The 24,254-nt window shown below is 51.3% G+C and overlaps 1 protein-coding gene across 1 annotated transcript in view; it reads left to right on the top strand.

The window, feature by feature from the left end:
* The window catches only part of LRP1 (LDL receptor related protein 1), a gene marked incomplete at its 3' end in the record, with an annotated part of 91,998 nt that overhangs the window by 16,896 nt on the left and 50,848 nt on the right, over nucleotides 1-24,254 (top strand). The window contains exons 5-15 of the mRNA XM_080704840.1: nucleotides 1,801-1,929; nucleotides 2,046-2,309; nucleotides 11,923-12,085; nucleotides 12,220-12,442; nucleotides 14,837-15,026; nucleotides 15,452-15,595; nucleotides 16,687-16,923; nucleotides 18,325-18,505; nucleotides 19,326-19,548; nucleotides 20,839-21,040; nucleotides 21,336-21,461. Coding sequence (XP_080560966.1) covers nucleotides 1,801-1,929; nucleotides 2,046-2,309; nucleotides 11,923-12,085; nucleotides 12,220-12,442; nucleotides 14,837-15,026; nucleotides 15,452-15,595; nucleotides 16,687-16,923; nucleotides 18,325-18,505; nucleotides 19,326-19,548; nucleotides 20,839-21,040; nucleotides 21,336-21,461 — 2,082 coding nt within the window. The remainder of the gene's footprint in view (nucleotides 1-1,800; nucleotides 1,930-2,045; nucleotides 2,310-11,922; nucleotides 12,086-12,219; nucleotides 12,443-14,836; nucleotides 15,027-15,451; nucleotides 15,596-16,686; nucleotides 16,924-18,324; nucleotides 18,506-19,325; nucleotides 19,549-20,838; nucleotides 21,041-21,335; nucleotides 21,462-24,254) is intronic.

Here is a 24,254-nt window from a genome sequence, read left to right as displayed (position 1 = left end):
GGCCATCTCCCTATTTATGAGTAAGATGTTCCCATTTATTCTGTTACAAACAATACAAACTTTTCTGCTTTAAAATTACCTCCCTTGAGTCTTTGTGCAAACACCACCTTCTTAGTGAAGCTATCCCAGGCCTCTCTAAAGCCACTTCTCCAGCCTGGCATCCTCCTAGAACTGCAATCCCCGTTCTTAGGAGGCTGAGACAGTAGGATCATGGGTTCAAGGACAGCCTCAGCAAGTTGAGATGCTCATCAACTTAGTAAGATCCTGTTGCAAAATAAAAATAAAATAGGGCTGGAGATGTAGCTCAGAAGTAGAATGCCTCTGGGTTTACTCCCAGTACCCCTCACCCCACACAAATAAATAAAATAATAGCCAGGCATGGTGCGTATGCTTGTAATCCCAGTATTTAGGAGGTTGAGACAGGAGGATTCAGGTTCACGGCCAGCCTCAGCTACTTAGTGAGGCTCTCTGCAACTTAGCGAGAACCTGTTTCAAATTTAAAGAATAAAAAAAATAGGCTGAGGGTATAGTTTCGAGGTAGCATGCCCCTGGGTTCAGTCCCCAGTACTGCAATGAATAAATAAATAAAACCACCCCTCCATCACCTGCCTTCTCTATCCTCTTTGCATAGTTTTTTTTCTTTTTCTTTTTGTGGTGCTGGGGATTGAACCCAGGACTTTGCACATGCTAGGTGAGTACTACACTGAGCTATGGAACTACACCTCCAGTTCCTCTCTGCTTCATTTTTTTTTCGGTAGTATCAGTGACTTCTTCACTGTAACTAGCACCTATAGCATATAACACACACACACACACACACACACACACACACACACAAACACACACACACATTTTTTGCAGTACTAGGGATTGAACCCAGGGGCATTCTGCCTCTAAGCTATACCCCTACTTCTATTTTAGCCCGATTTTTTATTCTTTATTGTGTGTGTGTGTGTTTGTGGTACTGGGGTTCCTGGAAACCCTTCTACCTCCAGGTTACACTCCCAGACCTATTTTTATATTTTTTATTTGGAAACAGGGTCTCTTAAGCCAACGCGGCTGGCTTCGAACCTGCGCAATCCTCCAATCTCCGCCTCCCACACCGGCTATTCTTTATTTTGAAACAGGCTCTTGCTGAGAGCCTTACTAAGCTCCTGAGGCTGGCTTTGAGCCTGTGATCCTCCTGTCTCAGCCTCCCAAGTACTGAGATTACAAGTGTGTGCCACCACATCCAGCTTATAATATATATTTTACCTTTCATTTTCTTCATTATCAGAATATAAGTTTCAGTAGGACAGTGATGTGGGTCTCTTAAATTTCACTGGTGTTTGTGCATACTTGTCATCCCAGCCACTCAGCAGGCTAAGGCAGGAGGATGGCAAGTTTAAGGCCAGCCTGGAAAAGAATTAGCGAGACCCTATCTCAAAGTAAAAAATAGGGGGGCTGGGATTTAGCTCAGTGACAGAGCGCTTGCCTTTGCAGAGCCCTGGGTTCAATCCCTACAAATAATACAAAATAAAATAAAATTTTCTGATGTGTCTCCTGTCCCTGGCACATAGAGGTACTCAAGAAATCTTTTCTGAATGAATGGCTGATATGTGTACCTGCACAGTTAATCTAGAATAGATTCAAAGACTAAACTTGCTGGGTGATAAGTTTTACACACTTCATACTGCAGTAGATTCTGCCAGACTGTCCTTCAAAGTAACTGTATGGGTGGACACGCTGGTGGTGTCTAGACGCATCACATTTCTGCCCTCACTACCATGGAAATGACATTCTTGTCCTCTTCCCTGGCAGACTTTGATGAGTGCTCAGTGTACGGCACCTGCAGCCAGCTCTGCACCAACACAGATGGCTCCTTCACTTGTGGCTGCGTTGAAGGATACCTGCTACAGCCGGACAACCGCTCCTGCAAGGCCAAGAATGGTGGGTGGGGTTTCCTGTGGCCACCACGAGAGGCACCCTCAATGCAGTTCCCCGATGGGTAATGGCCTAAGTCTGAGGGCCCCAGCTGCATTGACCCTTCTCTGCCCCATCCTCAGAGCCAGTAGACCGCCCCCCTGTGCTGCTGATTGCCAACTCCCAGAACATCCTGGCTACGTACCTGAATGGGGCTCAGGTGTCTACGATCACACCTACCAGCACGCGGCAGACCACAGCCATGGACTTCAGCTATGCCAATGAGACTGTATGCTGGGTGCATGTTGGGGATAGTGCTGCCCAGACACAGCTCAAGTGTGCCCGCATGCCAGGCCTGAAGGGCTTCGTGGATGAGCACACCATCAATATCTCCCTCAGTCTGCACCGTGAGTCATGCCCTCCCAGCTCGGAGGGCAGGGGAGGGCAGGGTTTGAAATAGCAGGAGGGACCCTGCCTGGAACAAGGGTAGGGGGTATAGAGAGGATGACCCCTGACCTGGGCAAGAGCCTGACTGAGGCTGAGGCAGGGGGCTGGACATGCTGGTGCCTGTTTGGGGCAGGGCAGGGCCGTGGCTGTGCTTCCTGTTTTCTCTCTGAGCCATCTCTAGAGGGCTTTTGCATTTCTGGCCCAAGATTGAGGGAGGCTTCAGAGGAGAAGGGAGGGCAGAAGGGGCAATGAATGATCAATCTCTAGAGACTAGGGACTGGCCCTTTTTTAAGAGAGGAGTGTCAATTAGACCACGGAGGAGGAGGATCCGGTGCAGCAGGAGGCAGGGCTAGGGAAAGGAGCTGGAGCCTGGGGGAGCCCTGTTACATTGTAGATGAAGGCAGAGGAGCAGGGCTTGGTTGTGTGTGTGTGTGTGTGTGTGTGTGTGTGTGTGTGTGTGTGTGTGTGTGTCTAGTTCCCTCCTTTGCCTTGGGGACATGGCCAGAAAGGACTTCCTGCTGCCGGGTGGCCGCTGAGGTCCTGAGGCTATTTCTGTGGCAGTCAGTGAAATTATGGGAGGAGCCTGAAGTCCCTTGAGCATTTTAGGATATGCTGGCCTTCCCTGTCAGACTCCCTCCCTGGGCAATACTCTGAGTCCTGGGGGCGAAGACGGTGTGGCAGACAGGGCTTCAGCAGTTAGGTGTAGAGCCACTGCCTGGAGCAGTCGCTCTCCTCTCAGATGCTGTTATACAAACAAGAACAGCTTTAGAGTCAACATCTGGTGTCTCCACATTTCCCTGAAATGCTCCACAGGGCAGCGGGAAGAATCTGGCCTGTGGTTGATCTGCCACCACCTCCCGGGGTAACTTGATCTGTGACCTTGAGTAAACCAGAATTTCCCATCTATTTCTCCCTTTCCTAATCTGCATAATGGGTCTGAGCTTGTCTGTCCAGATTAGATAAATCCAAGTGAAAGCCAGTGGTGATTCTGGAAATTGTACACATGGTAGGCATGTGCTGTCACTGGGCTGAAGACCCCCAACCCCTCTTGCAGATTCTTAAATTCCTTCCTTCAGTTTCTGTGACGATCCCCACAGAAACTGGAGGTTGCAAGGGCTTCATTCTGGGAGAGATAAAGCTCGTGGCCCCCAACAGAGGATGGTGGGGAGCAGAGGAGCCCCTTCCTCTCTGTGGCCTCATTAGAGGGTCCATGCTCCAGTCCCTGGCTTCCCAGAGCATCCCTGATGGTGTGTTTGGGCCGTTGAGATCCAAGACTCACCTGTAAACAGACATGAGTCATTGGTGTGCTGGGCTGAGGGCTGCCAAGCCCTTGAGGCTAAGCAGCTCAAGGAACCCAATGGTCAGTGGGTAGAACTGAGGCCAAACCCCATGAGATAGCCACCCTTCTCCAGTTCTTGTCCAGCATCACACTCAACAGGTCTAACTGGGCAAATAAGTCTGACGGTCTCCTCTCCAGTTCTGTCTCAAGACAGGACAGTGGGCTTATGGGTAGGTGGCTTTGGGGTGACTTGATGGGAACCTTCTCAACTTCTGCTCTGGCCCGGTCCCCTCTCCTGACTTCCTCTCCAGGAGATACAGGAAATAACCTCAGGCAGATACCGCTCCCTCAGCAAACAGATTTGCCTAGCCTCCAGTCAGCTAGGCTCACTGGGCCCCTCTGGGGCAGAGTCCAGGAGTCTGGAAGAGACCAAGGTTGTGGGGGGATGCTTGAGGGGTGAATGAGTGGGCTCCTCTCGCCCTAGCTTTTGTCCCTTCCTCCTGCCCTGCCCCCATCCCACACCCGACGCCAGAATGTCTGGCTGTCACCCTGAAGATGGTTGTTTTGCTCTCATCCCACAAACTAATTATGGGCCCTGAGTTGAAGATGTCGGAAGTGTCTCTCCTAGTGCCCTCCCGCTTCCTCAGTAAGCCCCCTTCCCCTGGGGGGGCCTGTCCTGGGGTGGGGTGGCCTAGGCACTCACCTGCTGCAGTGGGCTGCTGGCCTGTAATTAGCTCCCCTGGAGGATGAAGAAAGGCTTCTGCTTTCTCCTGCCTTCTCTGTCCTGGGGGTGGCCTTCCCTGCAATCATTCCATCCTTTGCTCTGACTGTGACCTCTATTGGACCCCTGGGGCTGAACCCTGCAGGAGGGTGGGCCTGGAGAGAGGAGTCTGACAATTGAGAGGTGTTGGAGCCAGTGAGGCTGGCCTGCCCAGAGAAAACTGGAAACAGAAATAGAATAGAAAGAAGGAAGGAGGCCAGGAAGTGAGCCGGGTTCACATGGGTCCTGGGGCAGGCCTGCTCTGAGTCCAAAGAGCCCTCTGAAGGCCCCTCCAAGGCCCTGCACTGTGCACTGCTCTTTTCAGAACTACTTTTCCCAGAGTGGCTACACCTTTATTTTAGGTAATGCATAGGCAAGCTTTTTTTTTTTTTTTAATTGTTTGGGGTTTTTTTGTTTTTTTGTTTTTTTTTTAATTCAGTTGTTTTTGGTGAACCCAGGTACATTCTACCACTGAACTACACCCTCTGCCCTTTTTTTGTTTGTTTTTTTGTTTTGGAACAGGGTCTCTGCTAGGTTGCTGAGAGTCCCTCTAAGTTGCTGAGGCTGGTCTTGAACCTGTAATCCTCCTGCTTCTGCTTCCCAAGTACTGGGATTACAGGTGTGTACTACCATGCCTGGCTTTAAATTGTTATAGTTACATTTTTATTTGATGCTATTAAGAAACTCCTATATTGCTGGGCGTGGTGGTGCACGCTTGTAATCCCAGTACTTGGGAGGCTGAGACAGGAGGATCGCACAGGTTCACAGCCAGCCTCAGCAGCTTAGTGAGGCTCTCAGCAACTTAGTGAGACCCTGTTTCCAAACAAAATATAAAATAGATCTGGAGGTGTAGCATGGAGGTAGAAGGTCCCTGGGTTCCATCCCCAGTACCACAAAAAAAGAAAAAGAAAAAAAAAAAAAAGAAACTCCTGTAACTAGTATATCAGATCTATGATTTGATTTATGGATTTTTTAGTATGCAGCAAAATAAAAGTGTATTGATTTAAAGAAATAGTAAGTAATAACACAAGCTATACATACATATGGCAAGTATTTTGAAAGTGATGGACAAAAGACTAAAGTTCTGGAAACTGACTCCCAGAGGGGTCAACAGGCCTGGTAGTTTCAGAGATGTCCTGTCCACCCAGCCCCCACCTCTGACCGTCCTCACAAGGGACCTTCTGGTGGTCAGGTCTGATGGTCCTGCCCTTCCTGCCCAGTCCTGCACTTGCTAAGTGGAGCTCCTCCGGCCTGCCCTCCTTTCAGCCCTGAGGATATGTTCACTGCAGCAGGAATGAGGCTGAAGACAGGAATGGGCTGAAGACCCTGGGAGGTGGGTGTGTTGAGGGGAGGATTTGAGGCTGTGTGATAGAGGATGCACAGAGGAGTTTGGGGTCTTTGAGCTTTCCCTCCCTGCACCATGATGTATGGGGAAGAAGGAGGGGGCGTGGAGGCCCCCCAGAAGTCCCCAAGCTACAGGCAGGAAGATTGCAAAATGGGTCCCCAAGTCCAGCTGGCCAACTTCACTTTTCCCTCCCTCTTTTTTTCTATTTCTTTCTTTCTTTCTTTCTTTCTTTCTTTCTTTTTTTTTTTTTTTTTTTTGTGTGTGTGTATGTGTTTTTAAAATCACAACAGGAAATGGGGCAGTGATTTGTCTAGAGTGAAGGCAAAGAAGGGCCAGACAGCGGCCCCTCTCAGTCTGTGTTGAGCTGGAAGGGAAGCCGCTCCCCACTGCTCTGGACACCCCAGGCCCTCTCAGCCTACAGAACACTTCCAGGCTGTACATGTGAAAGGCATCCCCTCCCTTGGCTTTTCTGACCCACAGGGTGTCAGAATACTGAGCTGGAGAGGGGGAGGGCTGTCTGGCCCGGCTCTTTGGCCCCGGGCCCCCCTGCGTCCTGGCACTTTGGCTCTCCATTCCCCTTCCCAGTTTCCTAATCATCTAACAGCCCTGCCTTGCTTCTTCTCCCGGCCAGGGTCAGCCCTGTGTCTCCAGGCCTAGATCCAGCCCGGTCCTCTCCTCCCCCGCTGTCTCCTTGAAGTTGCCTCTCCACCCAGCCTGCCCCCAGCACTCTCCTCCCTGTTTTCAAGCCAAAGGAAGTAACTCAAGAAAGAAAGACATGTTTTAGAGCCCAGCAAGGGTTTCTCAATAATGCAAAGACCCTGAGTTGGGTGGAGTAGACCCAGGCGGCTCATCACTGGAATCCAGGATGAAATGCCTCCTGGGGACCTTAGCCAGGCCTGGAAGGAGCGGGGCAGGAAGGGGGCCCACAGCGGGGCTGGCTAAGCTCTGGACTTTGCTGTTGGAACAAGGAGGAGCTAAAGTCAGGGTCCAGCAGCAAACAGGAGTGTGAAGCCATTTAACCAAGTGTCTGCCAGTCCTGCCCCAAGTCTCCTCCACACTATCCAAGTATCCAGACTCTCAGCCCTCCCAAGGCTCTGCTCTGGGTGAGATCGCTGAGAGGAGGGGGCTGCAGACCCCTCCCACTGTCCGGGGGCAGCCAGGGGCCAGAGAAGGAAGGAAGATCCTGGTGGTAGAAGGGTAGGGCAAAAGCAGTGTCCCAGATCTAGGACAACAGAGTGAGGACTCAATAAACATTTGTTAATGGAATCGATACAGTTGTGCCAGGCGCCAGGGTCAGAGATGAAAGGCAGCGTCCTGCCCTCCAGTCTCTGCAGTCAGGTGAACAGGCTGTGATGAAAAGGCCCCTGAGGCCAGTGGAGCCTAGAATAAGGAAGGCATGGGCTGTGGACATAGCTCAGTGGCAGCCTAGTGTGCTTAAGACCCTGGGTTCAATCCCCAGTACCACCACCAAAAAAAAAAAAAAAAAGTATATGGTTTAGCCAGGCCTGTTGGCACATACCTGTAATCCTAGTACTTGGAGGCTAAGACAGGAAAATTGTAGATTTGAGGCCCTTCGCAACTTAGTGAGATCCTGTTCCAAAATAAAAAAATGAAGTAGGGCTGGGATAGCTCAGAGATAGAATGCCTCTGGGTTCAATCCCCAGCACCAAATAAAGAGGGCGTGAGGAGGCTCCTTCCAACAGGGAAAGCTAATAGAGAAAGCTCCTTCCAATGGAGAAAGCTCCTTCCAGTAAGAAAGGCATCTGGGAGCCGGAGCTGGTATGAAAGAATAGTAGCTGTTGATCCCCCAGCCGCTTGTCCAGAGGGACCTAGCTTAGGTCAGGAGGCCACGGGGCTCTGGCTCTGGCTCAGGCACAGTCGGTGGAGAAGGTGGGAGAGGATGGGGTTGGTGTGGGAGACACCAGTGACACAAAGCAAAGCTCCCATGCGTGGAATGCTTGCTATGTGCCAGGCCCTGTACTAAGTGCCATTGCCCCATCCCATTTTACAGACCAGGAAACTGACTCAGTCACATCAGAATTGAGACCAAGACTACCTACCAGTGTCCATAGCCCAGTTAGACCCAGGGTAGAGCAGAGCCATGGAAGTGGGGGCGAAGGGTTCTGGAATAAGGGCCGGAATCCACTGTGTTCCCTGGGGATGTGCCTGGGTGGAAATCAGATTTTCCCTCTCCACCCAGGACCTCGCATTATATCCTACAATCTTTGGGTGTCAGGATGTGTTGGGGGACATTTTCTCAAGGCATAAAGGCCCCCTCCTTCCTCGAGATTTCCTTATTTTAGAGAAAGTGGCTAAAACCCTGTGACAGTAGATAGGGTCTTCTTGGGAATCTGGTGGTGATGAGGGGTCTATGTTCTGGGAAAGCAGCCACTATTTAGGAAATACCTCTTGAACAATGTGGACGATGGAGAAACTGAAAAAAACTGGAGTTGTGGGGGTTACCGCCTCTGCGCATTAGGTTGAGGGTGGCTGGCAGGGAAGGCTCAGTGTTTACACACACACACCCCAGGTTTATTCTGGGGCCTGGAACTGAAAGTCCTTTGCAACATCACAGGCCCTCCATGGTCTCCCCTCTGACTCACACATCCCCCTCCCAGCATCCCTGCTCCCTCTTTAAGCTGGGATCCCCAACTTCTGTGCCACCAGACCACCCCAGACTCTTCTCTCAACACAGACTCCCTCCCTCCCCTTGGATGGACTTGAGCCAGCGCTCCCCCTGAAGGTTCTGGGGCAGGTCAGCCCGAGAAGCCTGGGCCACAAGGCCCGGTACCCTCTAGGTTTGGGGAGCCAAAATACTCAGTCCTTTGGGTCAGAGCCCGGGGCTTCACCTGAACCCCAAATCATAGCACTGAAGGGAGTGTCCCCAAGACTGCCGATGGGCAGGGGGCCCTGGAGAGAAGGTACCCTTCCAATTTGACCGCATCTCTCTACCTCTTTGCTGCGTGTGTGTGTGTGTGTGTGTGTGTGTGTGTGTGTGTGTGTGGTGTTGGTGGTACAGGCAGAGGAATCTGAACTTTAGGAGAGAGGAAAATAATGTGGTGGAGGGGGGTTGGATAACAAAGGATTTTTTGCTTACAACTAATAGTCTCCAGCTGCAAAAATACCAAAGGGGAGGCCAGGCAGGCCAGGGACTCCAGTTCTTGCCAACTCCTCACCGGCCTGCTGAGTGGGCCCTGGCCTGCCCTATGGGGAGGTGGAAGGGGAGCCCAGCCACGGGTAAATATTCGAGAGCAGGAACCATCGCTAGGTCTTTCTTCCCGGAAGTGAGAGGGAATCCAGGCCAGGAAGGAGGCTCTCAGGTCAGCCACATCCCAAGGCACACGCGCGCATGTGTGTGTGTGTGTGTCTGCACCTGGGATGGGGGCACAAGATCCCTGCAGGCTTCTTCCTCCTCTCCTCTTGCCAAGGGAAGCATGGGTGGGGGAGCAGGGGCAGGGTGTTGCCAGCCCTAGAGCTGGGCAGTGAGTCAGGGAAGCCTCAGGAAGCTGGAGAGAAGGACGGATGCGCCAGCTGGTGCTGTGAAAACAGCTTTGACTGATGAAGTTTGCAGGCTTGCCAGCAACCCCAGACCCCTGCCGTGCCCACCACGAAAAGGGCACACAGCCCTGTTTGACTTTCAGCCTTCCTGCTGGCTGCCTGGGCTGCAGACAGGTCCCTACTTTGGGCCTTCAGCTTCCTTTGGGGGAGGCCCAGGGCGTTTGTTTTAATCTGGTTTCTCTGTGGTAACAGTGCGTGGGGCAACTTGGTCACCTTAAATCTTGCACTGGGCCCTCCTCCTCCACTGTCTTGATACTGCAGCCTGGGGAGGCCCAGGGAAAAGGGTGGCTGGGTTTGGGGATGCGTCAGCATTTAACGGGGGTAACGCTTCATCCCTTTGACCTCTTTCTCCAGTCATCCTGGGGTGGGACTTTACTAGAGGGAACCTGAAGAGGAAACTAGTTCGATGAGGCCTCTAATTGGCTCTCTCCTTTCCTCCCCCCATCCTTAGTCCTGTGACTGTGAGTCAGTGACCCGGCAAGCCAAGTTCCTTGGGAGCCTCGTTCCTGTTTCCGCCCCCCCCCCCACCGCCGCCCCGCCACTATTAGGAAATAACTCCTGTATCCCCTGTGGGAAGGAGGGGGATTAGGGTGAAGTGGAGCAGAACCCAAGTCATTCTGCCTGTAGCGGTGGAGAGGCAGAATGGTCTCTACTCAGGGCTGAGTGTGGGTGATGGGAGACAAATTTCACCCAAAGGCAGGTAGTCAGAAGACCTGTTGGGGAAATTGATGGAGGCGGCGTTCACAATAGGAATTTCCCAGTTTGCAAAGGCATTGCCTTTGGTGGTGGTAGTTGGAGGGGGCCCTGGGAGGACAGAAGCCAGTGGGTCCTAAGAAGAGGGGGCCCGAGGAGGACAGCAGAGGTCCCTGCCCCACACTTCCTGCCTCCTAGACTTCCCATTGCCTTCGCCTCAGCCTTTCTTTCTTTGGTCCCTCTGGGCCTCTTCCATCTCCTCCAGAACTGTGGCTTAAACTGAGTGTGGGCCGGGCGTGGTGGCGCATGCTTGTAATCCCAGTACTTGGGAGGCTGAGACAGAAGGATCCCAGGTTCACAGCCAGCCTCAGCTACTTAGTGAGGCCCTCTGCAACTTAGTGAGAACCTGCTTCAAAATAAAGAATAAGATAGGGTTGGGATGTAGCTCAGAGTTAGAATGCCCCTGGGTTCAATCCCCAGTTCCACTAAACAAATAAATAAATAAATAAGTAAAACAACTGTGGGCACTTAGTCCTCATCTTCTTCCCCTATTCCTACCTTCCTGAAGTCCTTCTGAACCATTCCCAGTTTACTTTTAGGGTTCTTTCTTGGTCTCTTCCTGAACACACACACATACACACACACACTCTCACTACCCCCCCCTCTCTATTGAGGGGATTGAACTAAAGGGCATTTTACCTCCAACTTACAATCCTAGCTCTTTTTTTATTTTGAAGCAGCGTCTCACTCCGTTCCTGAGGGTATCACTAAGTTGCTGAGGCTGGCCGAGAACCTGCAATCCTCCTATCTCAGCCTCCCAGATGCTGGTATTACAGGCCTATGCACCATCACACCCGGCTTCTAAACTCTCTCTCTTTAGCTTCTAGACTCTCTCTCTCTTATTCCTCATTCCTCTAACCCTCCCTAGGAAATGAGGAAATTAGGAAATTGAGTAGTAGGAATATGGAAGGAGCAGAGGCAGGGGGTGCAGAGAGGAAGTTTGGCCCATGTTACTGGTTCCCAGCCTTGTGCTACCATGAACTTTCCCTTTCAATCTCTGTGGGTGCCATATTTTGAAATATTTTTCTGCCACACTGGGTTTATTGATATGTATTCTGCTTTTTCATTTTTATAAAAATTTTTACAACACGTACAAGTTTCCAGTCAATTCTTCTGGTTGGCATAAGAGAACTAGATTTACCATATGAAAGGATTACAAACCCAGCCAAAAGCAAAGCTGTGATGTTTGCCTAGGTCCTCTTATCTCTAATAAAAGCAGCTTTATTTATTTATTATTTTATATATCATTTTTTATTATTTATTTATTTATTTATTTATGTAGCACTGGAAATTGAACCCAGAGGCATTCTATCTCAAAGCTACACCCACAGCCTTATTTTTTATTTTGAATCAGGATCTCCCTAGGCTCATGAGAGTCTCACTGCTTGCTGAGGTTGTCCTCAAACCTGCGATCCTCCTGTCTTAGCCTCCTAATACTAGGATTACAGTTTATGCCACCATGCCCAGCTAAAAGCAGTTAAAAACAAAATACTAGAATGAGCTCCTGGGCCTGACCTCCCTGCCTTTTGGGATTCCAAGAAGACAATTCCTGTTTAATGATGGGCTGGAGTTGGAGAAGTACATCACTCCAATCAAACAATTTGCCCAATACCCCTGGCTTGTGCACTTCTAGGCCTGGTGTGGGGAGTGGGGCATGTCAGGGATACTCAAGACTTCTTTTTAGAGAGACCAGACATGTGGAAAGATGGCAAAGAGACAAAACTGCCTATGGCACCCACAGGAGCTCAGGGAAAGGAGGTGGCCACATCTGAGGGTGCACCCCAGGGAAGGCAGGTGTGAGCTCTGCACTAGCCAGGGGCGGGGGGACATGCCTGTCAGAGGGCCTACCCCTGGAGTTCTTTCATTTACACTCCCCAGACGTGGAACAGATGGCCATTGACTGGCTGACGGGCAACTTCTACTTTGTGGATGACATCGATGATAGGATCTTTGTCTGCAACCGGAATGGAGACACGTGTGTCACTTTGCTGGACCTGGAACTCTACAACCCCAAGGGCATTGCCCTGGACCCTGCCATGGGGTGAGAATGGCAGACGGGTCCTGGCCCTGAAGGCAGGGGTGGGGGCGGCAGACACTGTACGAGGAAAGAGAGTGTCCAATGTCCAGGCCCCATTTAACATGTCCAGGCCACATTTAACATGCATTTGCCCACAGGAAGGTGTTCTTCACTGACTACGGGCAGATCCCGAAGGTGGAGCGCTGCGACATGGACGGGCAGAACCGCACCAAGCTGGTCGATAGCAAGATAGTGTTTCCCCATGGCATCACGCTGGACCTGGTCAGCCGCCTTGTCTACTGGGCTGATGCCTACCTGGACTACATCGAGGTGGTGGACTATGAGGGCAAGGGCCGGCAGACCATCATCCAGGGCATCCTGGTGAGGGGACCAGGGTTACTGTGGGGACCCGTTAACCAGGGCCTTGGGGTGAAGGGGAGGCCTTTGCGGGGGAACTGATCGCTAGGCCTCCGTAAGTGGGAGACTCTGTGGGAACATGGTTGCTCCAAGTCCTCTGGTGGGTTGGGTGGGCCGGAGGACCTTAGAGAAAGGGCAGGATATGGCTTACACCCTGAAGGGAACGGCCATTTTATTTTATTTATTATTATTACTTTTTCCTGCTGTACTGGGGATGGAACCCAGGGGCATTCTACCTCTGAGCGATACCCTCAGCCCCAATTTTTTATTCTTTTTTTTTATTTTTTGAAAAAGGGTCTCACTGAGTTGCAAAGGGCCTCATTAAGTAGCTGAGGCTGTCTGCAGATGGTGATCATCCTGTCTCAGCCTCCCAAAAGCTGGAATTACAAGCGTGTACCACCACACCCAGCCTGGGAACAGTTATTTTAGAGACATCTTTTACTCTTTTTCATTTGATCCTTAACCCCTGGGCGATGAGTAGGCAGTTGATTTTGTCCCTTTTTTTGGGGGGGGGTTTTATTTTATTTATTTATTTTTTTGGTGGTACTGGGGTTCCTGGAAGCCCTTCTACCTCTGGGCTACACTCCCAGACCTATTTTTTACATTTTCATTTTGGAAACAGGGTCTCCTAAGCCAGTGCGCGCGGCTGGCTTCGAACCTGCGCGATCCTCCTGTCTCTGCCTCCCAAGCGCGGGGATTACAAGCGTGCGCCACCACGCCCGGCTTGTTGGGTTTTTTAAAAGCAGGGCTTGAAGATGTTAGTGACTTGCCGGAGGCCACATAAATGGGTGATAAAGTCCAGAAGCCTTTCTGTTCAGAGATGGCACCTCTGTTCTGGGATAATTAGGGTGACCAGCCACACCAGTGTGCCTGGGATTGTCCTGGTTTTACTCCGGAAAGTCTCATAAACCAGAAGACCCCTTAGTTTGAGCAAACTGGGATCGTTGATTACCCCAGAAAATGGGGCAAATGTGTCCTCTCAACCCACCCAGCTTGGGGCTGGAGTCAGGTCAGGGGTATCCTTAGGACACAGAGACCCTAACTCAGCCTAAAACTGTGAAATCATCTACTGTGCTTCTAATCTGTGAGGAACACAGTTCCTGCCCTCCAGGGGTTTGGGTAGAGTACGTGGGACAAGTCCACTAGTCATCACACTAGGTGCTGGACAGCAGAGGGTTACCAGAGAAACAGTGTGGAAAGAGGCAGTATCTCTGATTAGAAGATTCTAGAAATTCTTAGCCGGGCGTGGTGGCGCACGCTTGTAATCCCAGTACTTAAGAGGCTGAGGCAGGAGGATCGCACAAGTTCGAAGCCTCAGCTACTTAGGCTCTCAGCAACTTAGTGAGACCCTGTTTCCAAATAAAATATAAAATAGGTAGGAGGTATAGCCTGGAGGTAGAAAGCCCCTGGGTTCCATCCCCAGTACTCCAAAAAAGAAAAAAAGAAGATTCTAGAAGTTCTTTAAAGAGATGCTCTATGCAGGATGAGTGGGATCTTGGCAAATACATATCTCCAGAACAGGATAGTCCAACCAGAGAAGGCAGGAATAAAACATAGAGTTAAAAACCTGTAGGGTAAGCCGGGCATGGTGGTGCATGCTTGTAATTCCAGTATTTGGGAGGCTGAGACAGGAGGATTGCGGTTTGCAGACAGCCTCAGCTACTTAGTGAGGCCCTCTGTAACTCAGTGAGACCCTGTTTCAAAATAAAGAATAAAAAATAGGGCTGGGGGTGTAGCTTGGAGGTAGAATGCCCCTGGGTTCTACCCCCAGTACCACACACACACACACACACACACACACTTGTAGGTTGACCGAGTACAGTAGCACACACCTCTGGTCCTAGCTGCTTGAGAGGCTGAGGCAGGAGGATCACAAGTTTGAGGCCAGCCTAGGCAACATAGTGAGACACTGTCTCAAAAATAAAGTACAATAGGGTTGGGAATGTATCTTGGGTAAAGCACTTGCCTAGTGTGTGTGAGGCCTTGGATTCAATCCCTAGTACTGGGAAAACAGAGACAAAAACAAAAGCAAAAAAATAAATATATAAATAAAGCTAGGTGCGGTAGCCCACACTTGTAATCCTAGTACTTGGGACACTGAGACAGGAGGATTGCAGGTTTGAGATCAGCCTCAGCAACTTAGGCTCTGTTTCAAAATAAAAAATAAAATAGGCCTGGGGAGTAGCTTGGAGGTAGAGTGCCCCGGTTCAATCTCAGTACCGCAAATCACAGACCCTTGGGGCGAATTTGGAGAAACAGAGGATGGAGTTGGGCTGCAAGCTGCAAGGGGCAGTGGGAGGAGTCCCTTCTCGCTTGCCGCTGACCACTCTTGCACTCTCCACTCTCCTGACATCTCAGATTGAACACCTGTATGACCTGACTGTGTTTGAGAATTACCTCTACGCCACCAACTCGGACAACGCCAACGCCCAGCAGAAGACCAGCGTGATCCGTGTGAACCGCTTTAACAGCACCGAGTACCAGGTTGTGACCCGCGTGGACAAGGGTGGTGCCCTCCACATCTACCACCAGCGCCGTCAGCCCCGAGGTGAGCGGGCTCCGCAGCCCTCCCTAGGAGACCCCTGATTCTTTTATATCATGAGTCCTCGACCAGGCTATCTACGCTGGCCCCTCAGATTCCCCTGCCAGCCCCTTCTTACTTCTGGGGAGCCCCTTTTCTCCTTTCTACCCCTCCCAGGTCCCTTGCCACACCTGGCCATGGGCAAGCCTGTGACCCTCTCCCCTGACCATCAGCATCCCCGATGGAGACAGTCCTAGATGGAGTCCCTGATGGAGACAGGGCTAGATTATGGTGGCCGTGGGGAATCTCTATCCTTTGGCATCCAAATCCCAAAATTGGGTGACAGGCACAAAGGCCACAGAAGCATGGAGTGTGGTCAGACTTCAGGAAGCCCTCTGAAGCCTGGGCCCCGGGCTCTGAGGGGTCCTGACGACTCTCCACCCTGCCCCCAGTGCGGAGCCACGCCTGTGAGAACGACCAGTATGGGAAGCCCGGCGGCTGCTCCGACATCTGCCTGCTGGCCAACAGCCACAAGGCACGGACCTGCCGCTGCCGCTCCGGCTTCAGCCTGGGCAGTGACGGGAAGTCCTGCAAGAGTGAGTGACCGGGGAGGGCAGCGAGCCGTCGCGGGTGGTGGGAGGCTGTCCTCAGATGTCCCCCACAGCCTGCTGCTTCTGTGGGAGACTCAGAGATATGAAGCCAAGGGCAGAAACTGGACTTGAACGGGGTGATTCCTACCACCCTGCTCGGACTCCATACACAAGGCTGTAAATGGGTGCATTCATTCATTCATTCATTCTTTCCACAAGTATCTAGTGAGCGCTTACCATGTGTCTGACACTGTTTTGCCAGTGAGGATTTAGCAGTGAACAGGACAGACGTTGCTCCTGGCCTCATAGAGCTTATTGTGTAGTCAGGAAGACGGATGAATAGCTATAACCTTGGGTGGTGGCGGCTGCGTGAAGAAACCGAAGCAGAATAGAGTAGGTATCACAGCGAGGGCTTCTCTGAGGATGTGGTCTGTGAGCCAAGCTCCCTGCGAAGCAAGGCAACCAGCCGCGTAGCCACCTGAGGGAAGAGCATTGTTAGAGGGCCAGAGGCCGGAGGCCAGGGTGAGCTGGGCTGCTGGGGGACCAGCAAGGGCGAGCAGTGTGAGTGAAGGGAGAAAGCGGGGGCTGGGTTTCATTCTGACTGGGATGCGAAGCTCATGGTAACTGAAGAATAAATGATGTGATTGGATTCATACTGGGTAAAAATCACACTGCTGCTGGATGAGGGTGGACAGCAGGGAAGTAGCCGGGAGGCTATTTCAGTGGTGTGGGCAAGAAGTGATGTGGTTTAGACTGGGATGGTAGCAGAGGAAGTGGTGAAAAGTGACCGGATTCCAACGTATTTTGAAAGTGCTCTTTTTAGGCCACTAAATCCACTGATGAGCAGTGGACGCTTAACTGAAAACATGCTGTCCTTCCCTTGCCTCCCACCCCAGAGTAAGTGGGTCAAACCCCCAGGGCACAGTGGCCCAGGACCCAGAGTCCACGCATCAGCGTGTGTGTTCCGTGCATCTGACTCAGCCCAGCCTGTCCTGTGTCTCCCGGCCCAGCACAGCTGGGCCGTCGAAGCCCCTTGGGCCCAGGCTCCAAGGCTAGGGGTTGTGTGTGTGACTTTCACCTGTTTGTGCCTGCCCTAGAGCCAGAGCACGAGTTGTTCCTTGTGTATGGCAAGGGCCGGCCAGGCATCATCCGAGGCATGGACATGGGAGCCAAGGTCCCAGACGAGCACATGATCCCCATCGAGAACCTCATGAACCCCCGGGCCCTGGACTTCCATGCCGAGACTGGCTTCATCTACTTTGCGGACACCACCAGCTACCTCATTGGCCGCCAGAAGATTGATGGCACTGAGCGGGAGACCATCCTGAAGGATGGTAAGGGCCTCCAGAATGGGCGGTGCAGGCAGGACTCCTGAGGGATGTGGCACCCGGGCCGGGAAGCCATCTGGGGCCTAGGCGTTGCTTCTTGGTGCCTTCTCTGCATGGAGAGTCCCCTGCTGACTGGCTGGCTGGGCTGGTTGGCATGGAGATGAGGGGATAGACAGGTTGACCCCTCTGTGACCCCTTCTTGGCTGAGCCGAAAAGAAGCAGGAGGATGGATGGGTTAGGCAGCGTGGGCTGTCCTCGCCAGCCCCTGGGGAGACTCAGGGTCTCTCTGCCATTGGCTCAGAGCCCGGGAGCCGTGTGCGGGCAGCATACAACTAAGAGAGGCCTGAGGCCCTGAATCCGAGCTGGGCCTGCCAAATCAGAGCAGGGCACACCCACACGGATGTGCACACGCAGGGTCTGCGCAGCTAGATCTCACATCCACTGATAACTGCGCCCTTACATGTCCCATGAAAACCGTCTCATGAGTTGCATCCAGTCTTTCCCTCTGAGCTGCCTGGGTAGCCCCACCGGGCACTGCCTTCTGAGCACTCGGCACATGCAGGGTCCTGGGCTAAGTTCCGCCCCTGACTTACACTTGGGCCTCAGGATCAGGCCCCGTCACCCGTCACTCTGGCTGATGCCAGGCACCACCCTTTGGCCTGCCCCCACCCTCCAGTGCTACTCAGAGAACCTCCACAGTCAGCAGTCATAAGACTGTGGGGAAATCAAAAGCAACTCCTCATCAGGAAAAGATCGGGGTTCCCTATACCAGGGGAGCTGCTATTTAAAGGACACTTGAAGTGGAGCCTTTAGCTAAGTGAAAAATTACTTCCTGATTTATTCATTTTGTTAGTTCAGGAGTTTTAGGCTTAGGACATGGCGTCACACTTGTGCCCAGAGCCTCTGCTGTCCACTGTAGCACGGGCCCAGACATGCCCTTGTATGAGACCCCACATCGGCCACATGGTTTCCTGGCCACCATGTGCATGTTTGAAAGGCTCTGCCTCAACACAGATGTGACAACATAGGTGGTCTTTTTGTTTACTTGGTGCTGGGGATTGAACCCAAGACCATTCTCCCTCTGAGCCACACTCCCAGACCTTTTTAATTTTTTTATTTGGAAACAGGTCTGTGAGAGTTTTATTAAGTTGCTGAAACTGGCCTTGAACCTCTATCCTCTTATCTATTTCCCATGTCTGACATCACAGACATGTGTCACCACTCTTGGCCACAAGTGGTGATCTCCATTCCTCCCTCAACCTCCCCTCCCTCTCCAGGGCACCAGGTGCTTCCTGCACCCCCTGCCTGGGCCTGGTTTTCCCAGCTCCACATGTCCGAAGTAACCAAAGGCAGCCACTTTGGAGCTTACTTTAAGGTTCTCGCTCTTTGCCCCCTTGACCTCCACAGGCATTCACAATGTAGAAGGCGTGGCTGTGGACTGGATGGGGGACAACCTGTACTGGACAGATGATGGGCCCAAGAAGACCATCAGCGTGGCCAGGCTGGAGAAAGCCGCTCAGACCCGCAAGACCTTGATCGAGGGCAAGATGACACACCCCAGGGCCATCGTGGTAGATCCGCTCAATGGGTGAGTCCTCCCAGGCCTTGAAGTGGTAGGAGCTGGGGAGTGTGTGGGTCTCAGATGGAAGAAGAGTGGAGTGTGGAAAGGTGGCTGAGACGGGCCACCTGAGCAGGTGTGGAGGCTGAGGGGAGCAGGTGTTTTGTTGTTTTGTGTTGAGAATTGAACCCAGGGATGTTCTATCTCTGAGCTACACCCCCAGCCCTTTTTATTTTTTATTTTGAAATAGGGTCTAAGAGTCTCACTAAATTGTTAAAGCAAGCTGGCCTTGTGACCCTCCTATTTTAGCCTCCTAAGTACTGGGATCACAGCCAGGTGCATGGTGGCACAAGTCTGTAATCGAGTACTTGGGAGGCTGAGACTGGAGGATCACAGATTTGAGGAGTCTCAGCAAGTAGTGAGACTTTCATCAACCTAGTGAGACACTGTTTCAGAAAATTAAAATAGGGCTGGGGGTGTAGCTCAGAGGTAGAATGACCCTGGGTTCCATCCCCAGTACCGCAAAAATAAATATTGGGATTACAGGCATGCCAGAACATGACTTTCTTGATTGTTTCTGTGGAACGTGCAATCCACAGGAGAGGGGACCTCATCAGACTTGGTTTCCGCTGTGCCGGAACGGTCTCCTGAGCACCAGGACTGTGCTGTGCACTCAGCAGACGTTTGTTGGCCAGAGGCAGGAATGGCTGCAGTGTGTGCTCTAGGGATAAGTGGGGCAGGAAGACCTCTGGAAGGGCTCTGGATACCACCTGTGGTTTGGGGGTCACAGAGGAGGCTGTTGATGGCAGGAGGGGTGGTCCATGTGGTGCTGACCAGTTGCCGCCCACAGGTGGATGTACTGGACAGACTGGGAAGAAGACCCCAAGGACAGTCGGCGAGGGCGGCTGGAGAGGGCTTGGATGGACGGGTCACACCGAGATATCTTTGTCACTTCCAAGACAGTGCTTTGGCCCAATGGGCTAAGCCTGGACATCCCAGCTGGGCGACTGTACTGGGTGGACGCCTTCTATGACCGCATCGAGACCATACTGCTCAATGGCACAGATCGGAAGGTGGGCCGGCGTGTGTGCTTTCCTAGACCATGTTTGATGCATGTGAGACGCTGTGAATGTGAGCGTATCTTTGTGTCCAAGCCTGTTGCTTCATGTACATTTGTGTGTGTGTCTCTAAGTGAGCACACATGTGCACTTATATATTTTATGTGTTGTGTTGTTTGAGTGCTGTCTCTGTTACACCTGTGTCTGTCCCTGTTGTCCATGGACTCAACTGCCCATGTGCACATCTGTGTGTGCACATGATGTACTCCTTCGTGTGGGCATGCACACATATACACAACACCCTTCTGTGTGTGTGAGAGACACCTAGGGACAGCATGTGTGTGTGCTTGTTCATTTGGGTGGGTGTGTGCTTCATGAGTCCTGTGTGTGTCCAGGTGTGTGGACCTGGACCTGAACCTTTAGTATATAAAGCCTTTCCTGATAGGGCCTCTGACTACCTCTGTGCTCTCATCTCCACCCTCCCCTACTTCTGACATCCCAATACTCCTTGAACAAGAAGCACTGGACAATCTGAGCATGGTGGCACAGGCCTGGAATCCCAGGACTTGGGAGGCTGAGACAGGAGGATCACAGATTCAAGGATAGCCTTAACAAGTAGTGATGCTCTCATCAACCTAGCAAGAGCCTGTTTCAAATAAAAAATAAAAAATGGGGCTGGGGTTGTAGCTTGGAGGTAGAATACTCCTGGGTTTAATCCCCAGTACCAAAAAATAAAAAGCAGCGCTGGACAACATCGTGTCCTAGCACACATCGTGCCTCTGCCCTGGACCATTGCCTAAGCAGCTCTTCCCCTGGCACACTGCTCAGAGCCACCTCCTCCGGGGTGTTGTCTCCAGACCCCTCTTCCCCACGGGATCACCGCATGTGCCCTCCGTGAGACATGGTGCTGGAGGGCAAGCCCATGCGTGTTTCATCCCTCAGTGCCTACCCCAGCATGCCTTAATAGATCATGATAAATGTTTATTGGATGGAAAAAGAATGGATGAATTCTGGCTGTCTGCTCCGTAGTGTGCGTCTGTGTGTGTTGGGAGGATACAAATGAATACAGATGAGTCCAAGAGAGGACAGTATAGACAACTCACTCCAGCGTCCTTGCTGGGTCACCTGCAGGGGTCAGGGTCTAGCATCTCATTACGTGCAGAGACATCACTGGGTGTGGGCTCCCGGTTAATGGGAGCCAGGTCCCAGATGGAGACAAATGAATGTGTGTAACAGTGGTCCCCTAGGCCTCCCTCAGGCCTCCCCACGTGTCTCCCAACTCCTCAGCAACCCCCTCCTTCCTAGATTGTGTACGAGGGTCCTGAGCTGAACCACGCCTTTGGCCTGTGTCACCATGGCAACTACCTCTTCTGGACTGAGTATCGGAGTGGCAGTGTCTACCGCTTGGAACGGGGCGTGGGAGGCGCGCCCCCCACCGTGACCCTCTTGCGCAGCGAACGGCCCCCCATCTTTGAGATCCGCATGTATGACGCCCAGCAGCAGCAAGGTACCCGCTTTGGCGGGGACGGGGCAGAGCGGGACCTAGGTGGCCGGGTGGGATCCTAGGCTCTGACTTTAGAGGCTTCTAAGAAGCGATTTAACCGTGTTCCTCTTCATTTCCCTTCTTGCCACATGTCTGTATCCCTCCGTCTTTAACACGCCTCTTTTCCTCTCCATGTTCCTTTTCCCTCTCCTCATATTATGTGTCCCCCTCCCCTCTCCGCCTTTCCTGACCCTGCTGTCCCCGTGCCGGCCTCCCCCTCCTCACTGCTGAATCCCTCCCGGTGGCTCCTCCCCCACAGTGGGCACCAACAAATGCCGTGTGAACAATGGTGGCTGCAGCAGCCTGTGCCTGGCCACCCCTGGGAGCCGCCAGTGTGCCTGTGCCGAGGACCAAGTGTTGGACACAGACGGCGTCACCTGCTTGGGTACAAGGGGCCTGGAGGATGGGGGTGGGAAGCAACCCCAGCAGAAGGATGTCACAGAAGGCAGAGAGGGGCCCTATGGGGCTGATAGGGAGCGAGGGACCGGGTAAGGGAAGGCTCTGGGGGACCGAAGGACACGAGAGGATTTAAAGATTAGGAGAAACTGAAAACATTCTTAACTCTTTATTTATGTGTGTGTGTGTGTGTGTGTGTGTGTGTGTGTGTGTGGTGCTAGGGATTGAGCCCAGGGGCATTCTATCTGCAAGCTATACCCAGCCCTATTTTATCTTTTATTTGGAAACAGGATCTTGCTAAGTTGCTGAAGTTGTCCTTGAACCTGCAGTCCTCCTGCCCCAGCCTCCCAAGTGCTTGGATGACAGGCGTGTACCACCATGCCCAGCTTTCTTAACTCCTTTTATAACTCTCCATTACTAAAGTGAAGTAACAGTGGTTCAAAATATTGGAAATCAGGGAGCAAAAAAAGCCCAAAGCTCACTGTCAAACACTACTGTATTGTTAGATACTATAGAACATCATCATTTCTTTTTCTCCTCCTCTTCCTCTTCCTCCTCCTCCTCCTCCTCCTCCTCCTCCCTTTCTTTCTCCTTCTTCAAATCGAACCCGGGCTCTTATTCATGCTGGGCAAGTACTCTACCACTTAACTATTCCTGGCTCTTCCTTTTATTTTGTTTTGGGGATTGAACCCAAGGGAATTCTACTGCCAAGCTACATCCCCAGCCCAATTTTATTTTTATTTTGAAACAGCTCTTGCTAGGATGAGAGTCTTATCACTTGCTGGGCCTGCGATCCTCCTATCTCAGATTCCCAAGTACTGAATCACAGGCGTGCAGTACTACTCCCAGCTATCCCTAGCTCTTCTTTATTTTTGAGACAGGGTGTCACTAAGTTGCCCAGTCTGGCCTTGATCTTGTGATCCTCCTGCCTCAGCTTCCCTAATAACTGAGATTACGGGTGTGTGCCACCATGCCCAGCTCTTATTGCATTTTTTGTTTTGTGGTATTGGGGATTGAACTCAGAGGCATTCTACCTCTGAGCTGCACCTCCAGCCCTATTTTATTTAGTTATTTATTTACTCATTTTTGGTACTAGGGATTGAACCCAGGAGCATTCTAACTCCATTGTAGAAGCTACAACCCTAGCCCTATTTTATTTTTTATTTTGAAACAGGGTCTTGCTAAATTGCTGAGGCTGACTTTGAACCTGTGATCCTCCTATCTCAACCTCCCAAATACTGGGATTACAGACATGTACCAACATGTTCAGCATGTGTGCATGCATGCTTGTGTGTGCTTTACTGAGAGTTGCTTGAGTACACCTCCAGCCCTTTTTATTTATTTTGAAACAAGGTCTCACTAGGTTGCTATTGCTGAGTCTTACTAAGTTGCTGAGGCTGGCCATGAACCTGTCTCAGCCTCCCAAGTACTGGGATTTTAGGCATACCCCACCATACCTGGCTCAATAGCCTTGTTTTTGTAGTTGTTGTTGTTGTTGGTGTGTGTGTGTGTGTGTGTGGTATTGGGAATTGAACCCAGGGGAATTCTACCTGTGAGCTGTACTCTCAGGGTCTCACTAAGTTGCAGAGGACCTCATGAGGTTGTTGAGGCTGGCTTCGAACTTGGAATCCTCCTGTTTCAGCCTCCCAAGTACTGGGATTACAAGAGGTGTGCACCACTGTTCCCACCTTAATAGCCTTGCTTTTTAAAACAAAAGTGGGGCCTGAGGCTGTAGTTCAGTAGGTAAGGAGGGCTCGATCTTCAGCACCAAAAATCAAATTTACAAATTAGAGCCAGGCATGGTGGCACACGCTTATACCCCAGTAGTTGGGAGCCTGAGACAGAGGATGGCAGGTTTGAGGGCGGCCTCAGCAAATAGTGAGACTCTCGTAGACCTAAAAGACCCTGTTTCAGAATAAAAGTAATATAGGGCTGGAGTGTAGTTCAGAGGTAGAATGTCCCTGTCTTCAATCCCCAGCACCACACACACACACACACACACACACACACACACACACACACTAAAATTAAAGTGGGTCATGATCATTGTGGAAATAAACATGCAATATGGAAACATAAGGGAGAAAGTACAAATCACCCTGAGCCCTGCCACCCTAGATAAGCACTGTTGCCATTTTGGGGAGCATCCTCCCAAACGTCTCTCTCCGCATTTACTTTTGCATAAGTGGAACTGCGCTGCACACGCTGTTCTGCTTCCCGCTTTTGTCACTTGGCAGCATGTTGTGAATACATAAGCAGCATTTTTAATGGCTAAAGTACATTTCATTTAGTAATTTCCTGTCATTTACTCAGCCATTTTTCTACTGTTGGATGTTTAGGTTGTTTCCAATTTTTTGTTATAATCACAGCCAACATTTTTTGTGTACAGACTATGTGCCGGGCACTATTACAATCCTTATCCTTTCTCATACCGTAACCTACTCCTTAAAACATCCCTTGGGGGAAGAGATTTTTATTATCTCCATTTTACAGATTAAAAAAAAAACAAAAAAAAAAAAAAAACAAGGCCCAAGCCCAGCATGGTGGCGCACGCTTGTAATCCGAGCATTTGGGAGGCTGAGACAGGAGGATTGCAGGTTTGTGGCCAGCCTCAGCTACTTAGTGAGGCCTTTGCAACTTAGTGAGACCCTGTTTCAAAATAAAGAATAAAAAATAGGGCTGGGGGTGTAACTTGAAGGTAGAATGCCCTGGGTTCCATCCCCAGTACCTCAAAAAAGAAAAAAGAAAAAAGAAAAGAAACAAAGGTTCAAAGTTAGAACAG

This window comes from Muscardinus avellanarius, assembly GCF_963383645.1.
Source record: "Muscardinus avellanarius genome assembly, chromosome: 11".
Taxonomy (NCBI): Eukaryota; Metazoa; Chordata; class Mammalia; order Rodentia; family Gliridae; genus Muscardinus; species Muscardinus avellanarius.
The sequence above is the reverse complement of the archived record's forward strand: the minus strand, read 5'-3'. Positions and strand labels throughout refer to the sequence as shown.